At 40.1% G+C, this 13,052-nt stretch overlaps 1 protein-coding gene across 5 annotated transcripts in view; it reads left to right on the top strand.

Annotated features, from left to right (window-relative positions):
* The window catches only part of FNDC3B (fibronectin type III domain containing 3B), a 357,581-nt gene that overhangs the window by 318,667 nt on the left and 25,862 nt on the right, over window positions 1-13,052 (top strand). For all 5 annotated transcript variants that reach the window (XM_029213894.1, XM_029213895.1, XM_029213896.1 and 2 more), the window contains one exon: window positions 4,130-4,342. In XM_029213894.1, coding sequence (XP_029069727.1) covers window positions 4,130-4,342 — 213 coding nt within the window. The remainder of the gene's footprint in view (window positions 1-4,129; window positions 4,343-13,052) is intronic.

The following is a 13,052-nucleotide window of genomic DNA, read 5'->3' as shown; positions in this document are numbered from 1 at the left end:
TGTGTGTGTGTGTGTGTGTGTGTGTGTGTGTGTGTGTGTGTGTGTGTATGGCTAACATTCGATATGCCTACCAAATACTTCCCAGTTAAAAGGTCAGAGAACCCTAGAGCTACAGATATTAGGAACCTAGTACCTATGGGGAGGCCTTGTGAAGAAATTGAATTTACAAAAGTAAATATTAAATCTACATTTCTTTCTGCATCTTGATACTTGTGTATTATAAGCTATTTTTTAATTCTTGTAAATGATTCAGATCTCAATTTTTTTGTCTTGAGCAGAACAGCAATCTAAAGCAACCCATTACCTCCCTTCCTTTTACTTATTAATGTAGCTAAGGGCTGTTGAGGCTGCATGGAGCAAAACAGTAGGATCACCTTGAATACAGGTGAGCTTGGCTCTGGAGGAATATGGGCAAGCAGATGGAAGGAAGCATCTTGGCCTCTGGGCTCTAGGAATACCTCTGCGCAGAATAAAGAGAAGGAATGGCAGTCTGGACAGTGGAAAGACATTGATATAAACTTTGTAGGTGAGGAAATTTGTACACCATTGAAAACAGACTGAGACTTAAAGTCTGGCTTAATCCCCTTTTCCTGAGTAGGGAAAAAAGGTAATAATTTCTACCACAATGATGACCACCTTTTTAAAAAGATTTTTCCTCTCCAGTTGCAGAAAAATTTCTTACTTTTCAAATCATAGGGGAAAAACTCTTTATCTTAATACCATGCAACTATTTTACAAGACTCACGCTGGGAAGCAAAGAAGAATTTATTGTAGTCTTTCAATGCTATGTTGAGAGAGTGACATTGCATTATCTATAAGAGACCTGATGTAGCCCTAGTTTAATAGAATCTGGGAAAGGTAAGGCTCTTTGTAATGGAACTTTTGCTGTACTTTATCAGCGGTAAGTGTTTGCTACATTCCAGACTGTGAGGCAGATACTCATCCAGTTTTGGGTGATTGTGAATAGAGCTGGTATAAACGTGTATGTGCAGGCTTTTGTGTGAACGTAAACTTTAATTCCTCTAAAGTCCAAGAAGTGTGATTGCCGGGTCATATGATAAATGTATGTTAAAGTTTATAAGAAACGTTGTAAGCAAATTGTTTTCCAATGTAACTATACCATTTTGCATTCTCACCAGCAAAATAGGAGAGTTTCAGTTGTTCCTTATACTTGCCAGAATGGTATTAATAAGCATTTTTTATTTTGGCCATTTTAATAGGGATATAGTATTACCCCATTGTAGTTTTAATTTGCATTTTCCTAGTGGCTAATGATGTTAAACATCTTTTTTGTGTGCATATTTGCCGTGTGTATATCCTCTTTGGTGGAATGTTTGTTCCAGTCTTTTGCCCATTTTTTTTTATTAGTTGGGTTGTTTTGTGTTGTTTTGCTGCTGAGTTTTGAAAGGTCTTAGATGCATTCTGGATACATTCTTTTCACATCATATCTAAAAATTCTTTAATTCTAGGTAACAAATATTTCCTCCTGTTTTCTTCTTAAGAGTTTTATATTTTACATTCTACACTTAGATCTGTGATCCATGAGTTAACTTTTGAATAAGACCTGAGGTTTAGATTGAGATTTATTTATTTTTCCTTTTGATATCCAGTTGTTCCAATACCACTTGTTAAGAAGACTATTCTTTCTTCGTTGAATTCATTCTGCACATTTTTGAAAATCAGTTGGCCATATATGTGTTGGTTCTGTTGGTCTGTGTGTCTGTCTGATACCACACTATCTTGAATACTTTATAGTAAGCTTTATAGTAAGTTCTAAATCAGATAGTGTGATTCTTCCAACTTTATTCTTATGTTTCAGATTTGCGTTAGCAATTTTTAGTTCCTTTGTCTTGCCACGTAACTTTTAGAATCAACTTATCTATATCTACTAAGAAGAATCCTGCTGGAATTTTATTAGAATTGCATTGTATCTATAGATCCAGTTTTGGAAGAATTGACATTTTTTCTGTGTAGAGTCTTCCAATTCATGATCACAGTATATCTCTGTCTAGTTAGGTGGTCTTCGATAGTCTCAGCAGTGTCTTGCAGTACTTTATTTCCTATCTCTGTGCCTTTTTTCCCACCCCCACTGGCTGGGACTGGTACCTGACATTAAATAGGAGTGGTGAGAGTAGACATCCTTGCTTTGTTATGATCTTTCATTTAGTCTTTCACTATTAAGTGTAATGTTAGCTGCAGGTATTTCTATAGATGCCCCTTTTGGGTTGAGAAATTTCCCTTCTATCCCTAGTTTGCTGGGAATTTTTATTATGAACATATGTTGAATTTCATTAGATGCTTTTTCTGTATCAATGAGTATGATCATGTGGTTTTTCTTCTTTAGGCTGTTAATATGATGGAACTGGCTAAGGGTTGGAGAATGAGACAGTGTAGAAAAGAAATTAAAAAAGAGGAATGGGGGAATTTTCCCCCATTCACTCTGACCATTCAGAGACTCTTTGCTTTCTTTTGAGCCAGGCAGCCCTCTGCCCATGCAAATGTCTGTTCCTGGATTTCAGGCTGCGCCGTTGAGTCTAATCCAGTGAGTAAAGGAGGGGAAAAATGGTAAATTCACTGCTGGTTTGGTGATAGTTGAAATTCTTCCCCAAGTCCTTCAGCTGCTATTTCCTTTCTGGACTTCTTAAATTGCTGCTCTGTTTATCTTGTCCAGGTTTAATAGCTGCCTTCAGTGGGAGAGACGTCTCGGTGGAGCGTGCTTATTCCATCTCACCTGGAATTAATCTATTGGTTTTTTTTTTCTTCTTAACAATTTACAGATGTGTCATTAGATTGACTTGCTGGACTATGTAATTTTAAATTTGAAGAATTAAGGTTAATTTGAGGTCATATGATGGATTAAGGTATTGTAATACCTAAATGATATTTTCTATTTAGATATAAGCAATAATTGCTGTAAGTGAGAAGTACATAAAACTAAATTATAAGAATATTTTAAACTGATCTGTTTCCTGAGAATTTCTCTTTGACTGTATTTTTCATTATCATGTGTTTTGAAACACTGTTTCAAACTCAAATCAACTTTAAATGTTGAAACTTTTAGAACTAGTGACACCACACTGCTCATTCAGCCCAATAAGATGCCTATGTACCTAGCAAGGGATCTGGGTGAAAGTTTCTACTAGAGGCCTAGTAATGAGGCATGAAGAGATGGAGGAGAGGCAGACCTGGGGAAGATCTTAAGTGGATGAAGCTGTGGAATGCTGAAGTTATTGAGAGGACTGTCCATATTGTACGGAAGAAGAGAGGAAGAGCAGAGGGTGGGGTGGGAGTTAGTGTGAGACCTTTGGTCTGAGAAGCAGAGGAGAAAGGCCTCTGCAGGGGTCTGCAGGCCACTCAGTGCCAGGAGGAAACAAGCTTCAATAACATGCAGTCACTGCGGGAAGGAGTGTTGAGGATGAAGGTGGGGCAGTGCCATCAATGTGTTGTGTGATGACCTTGGAGAACTTTTTCAATCAACTAGAAGTAGAAGAACAAGAAAAATAGGAATGATAATAGGAAATTTTTTCTATATACATTTTAACTGTTTGATTTTCAGTTCCTAGACCATGAGAGCAGCGTTAGTATATCTTTATTACCCATAACACTGCACATAGTAAACATCCAGTTAAGATAATTGCACATCTGAATGACACTCTGTTACCAGCAGTGCCTGCACACATAGCACTGGTTAAGGACTAGCAGAGGTTGTTGGGTGAGGCTGGAGAAAGGGGAGGAAAATGTGCTGTTGAAGAGCTGTTATCCTAAAACTGACTTTGAGGCAGCTGAAGGGTGGCTAGAACAAAATATGAAAGTCTTTAGTGTGTCTTCCCTTTTCTGCCATTCTTTCTTTCTTTCTCTCCCTTTCTTTCTTTCTTTCTTTTCATTAAAGAACTAAGGGATATCTTGCTAATGTGGTTTTTTGGGGCTACTTTTTGGAATGGAGAAGACAATCTGTCTTCCGAGCTGCCCATTTCTCTATTTGTCTTGGATTATTTTTAACTTGTTTTCCTTTATTCCGTGACACTGCTTATAGGGGCAAGTAAGAAATACACCACACACTGTTTATTTCAAATGAGGAATCACTGCTTCTTAAACCAACAACCTTTGTGATTTTTTTTCCTTTTTCCAGGATCAGAATTCAGGCCATAAATGAAATTGGAGCTGGACCATTTAGTCAGTTCATTAAAGCAAAAACTCGGCCGTTACCACCGTTGCCTCCTAGGCTCGAATGTGCCGCTGCTGGGCCCCAGAGCCTGAAGCTGAAATGGGGAGACGGTAACGCCAGGACGCACGCGGCTGATGGCACGGTGTACACACTGCAGCTGGAGGACAGAAACAAGAGGTGAGGACCTGAGGCTTCATCCGAAAATTCGATGGCTTTGGGTTGTGGGATAGAATCTTCCTTGTTCATTTGTCCTCTGAAGCACTCTTCGTCCTTATTGAAAGACTCCCTAGGTATTTGGGTCCTGCGTTTTATACCCAAAGTTGCACCCTCCGTTCTCCATTTGGAATTTTCTAAATTAACATTCTCGTGATCCTGATTTCCCTACATGTGATAATACGTGTGTTTTTTTCTTTCATAAAGCCAGAAAATGGAGAGAAATTATCCAAACAGAAAATGGTCGAATTCAAGTCCATGCTGTTTAATAGTGTTATATTAGTCACGAGTGCAGAGGGAAATAAGACTCAGGAAAAGATGTTAACCTCTTTAAATATTCAGTAACCATCCGGACAAACATGTTTACCACTCTGAAATAGCTGTGGTGATGTACAGATGGGGATTGTGCTCTGTAACTATGGGCAATGCAATATAATATCAAATTAACTAGAGCAAATAGGAGATTCTTTATAAAACTGCATGCTCAGGAACACTCTTGGCTACAGAAATCAAATACAGCCTTTCACATAGTATTTATTTAATCTAACTTTATTTCCTCTGAAAATGGCCGATCAGAAGATGGGCAGCTGAACTGTATTTAGGAATAATTCAGATGCGTAGCAAAAGTTAATGACAGAAAGTTCTGTTACCAAAAGTTCAAATGAGAGAATCAGCTGAAGGAGGTAGGAGATGACCATAAAACTAAGACAGCCTGATGGAGTAGACATGCTGCCCCTTCCTGTGCATACCTGCCAACGCACAAACCAGTGTATGTGGAAGTATTCCTGCTATTTCCCCTTAATGCATCACAGTATCCTGCTCTTTTATATGGGGACCTGGTTCTAATTAGCACAGAAACCCCTGTCCAACCTCTACCTCTGCTCTGTACTCGAGTACTTGGATTCACGTGAGCTCAGTGGAGTCCTGCTGTGTGGAAGGCACTGTTTGGGGTGGGCCCTCGGGGACACCAAGCTCAAGAATGAAAGCGAGGCCCTGCTTCCCCCTCCAGAAGCATAATATCAACCTACAAGTAGTCGTAGAACACTAGTGCCATTGGAGAAAAGCGCTCTGGGAGTTGGAAGGGGGCAGACGTAGGGAATAAAGTGCAGAGACTGGTTGGTTGCAAAGATCAGGAACAGCTTTTTGAAACAGATAACATTTGAACTTGACATTGGAGGACCTGGAAAACACAATAGTTTGACTTAGAAGAAAAAAAGTGATTGTCCTTTTGGGAATGAGTCCCAGTGTAGAAAGGACAGAGAAGGTAAGGCTTCTTTGGGGGAGGTTCATTAGAGATTAAATTCGTACTCATTCACAGACAAGACCATTTATCTTACTGTGCTGTGTGCTTTTGGAATGCATTTTTCACGGGCTCATTATTTTACTGGTAGGAGACTCCTTGACCTTACTGGCAAGAACAGGAATTATGGACTAACAGAAATCATGATAAATATATAAAGCTAGCATTTGGGGAAATTTGTACATGAGTCTCTTTTTTCCTGGGCTTTTGGCCTTACATTGTTGGCAGGGAGAACCTTCCTTAGAAAATACCTTCTAGTTGTACTGTTTAGAAGAAGTGAATCCCAGGAACATTTTTGAAGCTGGTGGCAGAATTGGGATCAGGACCAGCACCTCCTGACTTCCCCATGCAGCTGCCTCTACTATTACCCCCAAGAATATGGGAAGAAGGACAGCTCTGCACCAAACCTGCTACCCCCAGTGTGCTGCAGTCCTGCCCTCTGCAGGGCAGCTACCTGAAGTGCCTTGTACAGGGAACTGAACAGATGCTTAGAACAAAATCTCCATGAGCAAATAAGAATGCTGGTCCAAATAAGAATGCTGTTGTTAGACATTTAAATATGCCAGACAGAAAATAGTGCAGAGTCTAGTAATCAATACAGGCTCCTTCCTCATAAAAAAAAAAACAAAAAGAGGGCTTGCCAAATAAATGACTTGCCTAAATTTAAATGGCATTTTAAGAAAACTTACCATTAGGAACAGTGTTTTTCTTAATTTTATGGGCTAGAGTCCAAATTTATCTTTTTCTAAATTAGATTTGTCAGTGCTCCCAGAAGTTATTAAAGTAATAGGAATATAGAACATAATAAATTCTCATTCCATTTGTGGAATTATTTTCCTGGGATTTAAAAGGATGAAATTGACCTATTTTGAGTAGATGACCTTCCTTAGTGTCTTGAAACTGAGCTTGTGTAGTGAATGGCCCCACGAATCCAAGGCTTTAACTCTGGCTCTTGAGTAGTGAAGATTAGCGAGAAACACCTTGAGTTGGATAGATCATATTACTTGTTCTTAGCCAGTTCTTTGTCAGTTCTCGTCCCCTTGAGGTTCTTTAGGACTTGGATCTGGCCTGTCCAGTGTTTTCTTCCAAAGTGACAGCTGTCTTTTTCATTGAACTTGTGGTCGCTAGAGTGGTTTCTAGTTGTGGCTTTGGGGAAAAGTGTACACATCCTTTAGCGTGTGTATTGATTTCATTAAGCACTAACAAGTTCCTATTATGGATGTGGCAAAAAGATGATATATCCTGCTGTGGCCAAGGTGAGAATCAGAGTTAGGTCCGATGGTGGTTTTAATGTACTTTCTTAGCTGTCAGCTCTCAAAATATTTCTTTTGCCATGTACGCTTGTCTCACCAGTCACTGTGGGCATTTGGAAGGAGGGCTGTGGTGTCTGAGCCTTGTCGCTGTCCTAGCCAGCCAATGCAAGAAATCTGAGTCTTTAAACATGTTTTGCAACAGAAGCACAGTGAAAATGAATAACTCCCTGCTTGGTAATTGTCAGATTAAAGAGTTGAGTTGATTTCAGCTGCTAAACTATTGCTCCTGCGTTTTCCACATCCATGAAATACAAAGGGGTTGAGCTAGAAGCTGAACTCTGAGATCCTTGCCACCTTTTCACCTTAAAGCAGTGAATCTTTGTAGATTATTTGTGAGCTTAATCCTATATAAAAAGATGTATTTTGTAAATGATTAGAGAATGTTATCTCTTTTTTTCTTCATGTTTAATTTCTGCTTTTGACAAATAAGAAAATAAGAAGAAAGATACTGACTTTCCTTAAGAGTGACCACTTAATGGGCTAAACCACTAAGGTTTTGCATCTGTGATCTGCTGGTTTATTATGTTTAATTTATATACCTCATAATCAAAAAAATCTGAAATGACCCAGAGATTTCTAAGTATACCGTTTAGCCAAAAATATATTTTCAGACTTCCTAAAGGACACTACTATTTATTGAGCACCTACAAAGTGCCAGGCATTGAGAGCTTTATCTACATTATTTAGTTCTTGAATAGATCACAGTCTGGTTGGGGATAGGTAGAAGAGACAGCAAATCATGGTGTGGAGGGCTTAAAGATTGACACATGCACAGAGTGTTGAGGGAAGGTAGAAGAATGGCATGTACTTTAGGCTTAAAATTGAACAGAGAAGGCTTATTAGAAAAGGTAACAAGTTGGGTGAGTCTTAAAAGGGAATCAATCTTATAACCTCATGCTGGAGAGCCTTAGGATGGAGACCAGTGATAAGGACTCAGGATTGGGTGGAAACCGAGGATACAATCTCCAGAGAACAGAAGCATGCCCTGGGTCTTTCTCCATGTAAATGCCTTTCTATTCTGGTACTTTTACACTTGGTTTTTTTTTTTTTTTTTTTCCTTAAGTTTGGGGCTACTTCATGTAAATAAAAGGGATACCAGAAAGGCACCTTGCCCAAATCCTTGCCCCAAGGTAAGTCAACCTAGAATTCATCCCGATCACCTGGAATTGCTGTGTAGAAAGTTTTCCCCCTTGATCAGGACATTTGTTTCCCATGTATTCAAGATTTTGACCCACAAGATTCCCAGTCCAAGGTCACTGACTACATATTTACGTAGCAACCTCAAAGTAGGACTAAGTTTATCCGTAGCAGTTATATTATGATTGCTCAATTTTTTTTTAAATTACCGCAGTGTGCTAGGTCTTGTGAAGTATGTAGCCTGTCTATAAGGAGCTTATCTTGCTGAGAAATTAATGTGAAAAAATGAGCAGACAGTACAAGAGTTTTTATTTAATTTCAACAGAAAAACAAAAATTATGTTAGTTTGGCTATGGAGTGATTAAGTCTATTATTCTTAACAGCTCTAGCATAGATCCAAATGTCTTTGGTTCCTATGTATGCAAGAAAAATATATACCCAAAAGTAAACATTTCCATAATGCTGTGCTAACCGAATACAGGGATTAGAATAACAAGATCAGCTCATGCATTTTAAGATTATAATGTGTAATGATGATTTTGAAGATGCATTTGTCTGCGTTATTGAAATGAAATGTTATGCTGCCCTAACAGAATTTGAATTGATGCTGATTCTCGTCCTGACCCTGTGCGTCCCTGTTCCTGATAATTGTACACAGCACTGAGGCAAGAGGAACTTAAGTTCCAGGAATACATTTATGGTTAATCTGTTGTTCAGGTTACCCAGATAGCCAATGTATTTTAAAGCAAGGCTCCAGCAAAATGGGGATGGGCTCTAATAGAATGGATAATTGCCACTTGCTCTCCTTTTAACTCAGCCCTTGTGCCTGTGACACTTTTTAGCCAGCAAAATTGGAGGGACTATGTAATGTGTACAGTATGACTGCCTGTTTGCTACTAGAGAGGGATGGGAAATAATCTGCATAAAGAAACCCTAAAAAATTATACACCAGGCAACTAACAAAAGTGGCCGGGGTATATGAGCACTACAGGAGTGAACTTTCTTAATGTATGCCTGTTACAGAACAAACTCCTGCTTATATTTCTCAGAGCATACTGCTGAATTAAATGAAATAGATGTAACACGACTAACTCAGGGCCTACAAAAGACCCTCGGTATTAGCTTCCTTTGCTTCTCTGGAGCAGTCCCCAATTCGCATGACCACCCTTGTTGGATAAGTGGCATTTTTATATTGCTTTCGGTCACCAGAAGGCAGTTATGGTTCTCAACAGGGGTGTTAATTCTCTGTTGTAATCCCAGATCTGTTACTGAGTTTCTAGATGACTAGAGGCATGTCCCTTAACTTCTTTTCGCCTTAGTTTCTCCCTTTACAAAATGAAGCTAATGATACCTGTCTTCAGTCCCTGATTGATGGGGAAAAAAAGCATTTTTATTTTTTTAAAAAGGAGCATAAAGATTCATCCTGCAAAATAAAGAGTATTGCTAGCTTATTCAGTTTCAGGCTAAAATGTTCTAAGGACAGCCCAAGGTGAGGAGTGGTAAATGAAGTATTTGAGATCTTAATTAGACCAGAAGTAGAATTCCGACTACTTTCTTCTATTTAAAAATAGACTACTTTCTTCTATTTAAAAATAAATAAATAAGTAACAGAATGGAATTGGATAGCATTTTCCTGTCCATTTTTCCTAAATGAGGTAAGATTGAGGTAAGGCCACTAAAATGAAAGCAGGCTAACAGAAATTTGGAAGACTCTGCGAAGAATACGCCTGAAGTTGAGATTCACTGCACGTATTTGAAAGCAAAGTAGAAGAATGGAAAGTTTCAAGGTTCTCAGGTGGTCTTTAGAGAGTCTAGTCATCCTTTCTTTGAATATAAATAAATTTCTTTTTTGATGTATATCAATAAGTGCAGTGCAGACAAAAAGAATCAAAAACAAGAATTTTATTCTATGTACAGATTTTCATCAGTAGCTATAGTGACATTTTATTTCTTAGAAAAGGAGCATAAAAAGGATCATAACCAAAACATATTGCAGCCTGATTACTCCCAAGCCATGTGGAGCTGGGGACATGGGGGTTAGGAAATTAACTCCTTTTCTCATTGGTCTTTTGGAAATCGCTCTTGACACATGAGCATTCAGTCTCCAAACTGGGACGCTCAGCAACATCAGAACCAGCTTTGGAAAAGCATCTTCTTTGCCTCAGGTGTCCTCACGTGATGCCATCTGCTGCCATCTGCTTCTGCATAGACATGGCGGGACTCAGTGTTCTTTGTGGAGTGAGGGCACATACTATTCATTCCTGTTTTGAACATCCTCCATTCCCAAACATCACTTCAGTAATGTAGGAAATTCACACACACACAATCCATGGAGCCCAAGGAAATTAAGAAAAAATAAAGGCAATGACATGTCATTGCTAAGGAATATAGCCACATTGAGCTTACTAAGAGTGTTAATTTGTGATGTTTTGAAATGTGCCATTTGCAGCCGTTTGTGGACCACAGGCCCTTTTAGGTCAGCAGGTTAGATCACTTTGAAGAGTAAATATTAATGGGCTTCTGTTAGCCTGCAGTGGGTGGACAGCAACGAGGAAATAAACATACAAGCCTCAGCATTATCTCTTATTTTCTACTGTGAATTTATTATACCCCATCCAGAGAATTCTTGGACGTTTCTTTTGAAACAAAACTGTTTTACGGAAACATTTTAAAATTAATACTTTGTATATCATCATTTTCCCCTAAAATGATTTTAAAAAACATTTAAAGATGTAACATGTCTGAATTTCTTCCTTCAGTGCAAAAAAGTTATCTTTCACAATATTAAAGCCTAAAATACTGAGGTTGAAAGAATTTCTTGAAAATGTCAAGAATCTGTTGTTTTGCCTTCCTAGTGTATATTTAATAACAAGTCATAGAATTTACTTGGTCCTTTCATTTGGATCTCAGAAAAATTCCTGCCAGGTGAATAAGACAGTTATTATCCCAAGTGTCCAGAAACAGCCTGGAGAGTTATCGACTTGTTCATCATGAAGGTAACAGACTCTGCATTGTGGTCAAGGTCTTTGTACCTCTTTGTACCCACCATGGAGTACTCTGACAGGCAAGCCGAATAAGCATATTCATTTTGTATTCATAGATATGTAAAATATTTTTTTAAACCACTGCCAAATTACCAAATTAAAAGCCCACGTGTTTTTGTTACCTTCAAAGTGTTTAGTTTCAAGAAGACATTATAGTCAAAGCTGGAGCCAGTTGGGGGCAGAGCCATAAAGAATTCATTTAGACTGTAAACTTTCAGTGACCCACCGAACGTTCCGCCTTGTTTATGCTTCCCCTTCCAAGTAAACATTTGTTTTAGTACATGAGAGCATTTCTCTCCGTTTTTCCTCTCCCTAAGTAAAAATGCCCAAATTTCCATAAGTGGCCAGCATTTCTAGAGGACCTGCTGCTCCATCTTCATCTGTTTTCCACAGCGGTTCTCCGCCTGGGTTTTCCAGGACAGGGTAGATGGTATTCACAGGCACAGCTTTCCCTCCAGCTCCGGAAAGTCTAAGGGAATGTAAGTGAGAGGGATGCCGTCCGGGGACATCCTCAGGTTTCTCCAGTGCTGAGAAACTAGGTAAATCATTCATGAACCTTGGTGCTTTGTTATTAAAAACAGTAACCACTAATATTTATCTAGCACTCACAAGCGCTAGGCATTTTGTAATGGGTTCTCTCTGCATTATCCCACACAACAACACAATTCTCACAACTCTCTGAGGGGGTTAGCACTGTTATCGTGCCCATGTTACACAGGAGGAAACAGCTTACTTGGCTATAGGGGTGAAGACCACCAGGCTGTTGAACTCAAACTCAAGTCTGCTGTCTGCAATGATTGTTATTACCCACTGGACCTTCAGCCCCTGCACCAGTGGGGCAGCACCACAGTGGAGCCCCAAGGTGTTTCCACACCTGTCCTCTTACTTGGCCTTCACAAGAGCCCTAGGTCATGGGGCTGATGCCTCCAGATGTATGTAGCTATGGGCAGCAGGGGTTGAGGATGGAGTACAAGACCTCTCAGAGGCACTGCCAGTGTGGGCCCAGGGTTCCAGGGAGACCTGTAAGGGGCTGTGAGACCACAGAGGATCCCTGTGGCTACACATGCCTCAGCCTGAACTGATACTAAAATTACTCAGTGGCTTTATTGAGCATGAACTACATTCTAGGAACCATACCTATATATTGATATAATTTCATTATGTTTCTATAGCATAGGAGCATTCATGTAATAAAAATAACAGTGAGCATTTTATGTGCACTCCTTGGTCACCAGATTAGATTAACTTATTTGGGGGAGAGCTATGTCTAGCACAGGCCATAACAGATGTGACAGGACAAGTTCAGATGGACCTCTTCCTGCTGCAGCATGAACTGGTTGTGGCCCCAGCAACCTGGAGAAAGGCCTGCGTGGTGGGAGTTGAGAGCCACAGTGATCCTCAGGGCACCTTAGCCTGATCAGGATGGTTGGTGGCGCTCATGGTGCAGGGTCTGGAGCCATTGGGTACCCCGTATTGAACTCTTACTACGTGTCGGGCTCAGTGCTAAGCTTTTTCCCCACATTTCTGCATTTGGCTCATCAAAACGATCTATGAGGTGGATACTGTCCCTGTTTTGCAGATGGAGAAATGATTAGCAGGTGCGAGCGATTTGGCAGCCTTACGGGCGGAGCTGAGATTCATGGCCAGTCTTCCTGGGTCCAAGTCCCCGTGCCCCACCCCTTGACACCAACAGTGTGGAGGAGGCAGGGGGAGAAGTGAAGGGTGGCCCAGTGTTTACCAGGCAGCATAGACCAAGGGGTGGCCCAGGGGAGCGCAGACTCCCCACATAGTGCGTCCCTTGTCACCTGGGCCACCCCCGTGGGATTGAGCTGTCAAGGGAATGACGTAAGGGGGAGGAATAGCCGTCGGGACGGCTGGAT

This window comes from Monodon monoceros, unplaced genomic scaffold (genome assembly GCF_005190385.1).
Source record: "Monodon monoceros isolate NGI ecotype Baffin Bay Population unplaced genomic scaffold, NGI_Narwhal_1 Super_Scaffold_11, whole genome shotgun sequence".
Taxonomy (NCBI): domain Eukaryota; kingdom Metazoa; phylum Chordata; class Mammalia; order Artiodactyla; family Monodontidae; genus Monodon; species Monodon monoceros.
This window is presented reverse-complemented; position numbering and strand designations above follow the sequence as displayed.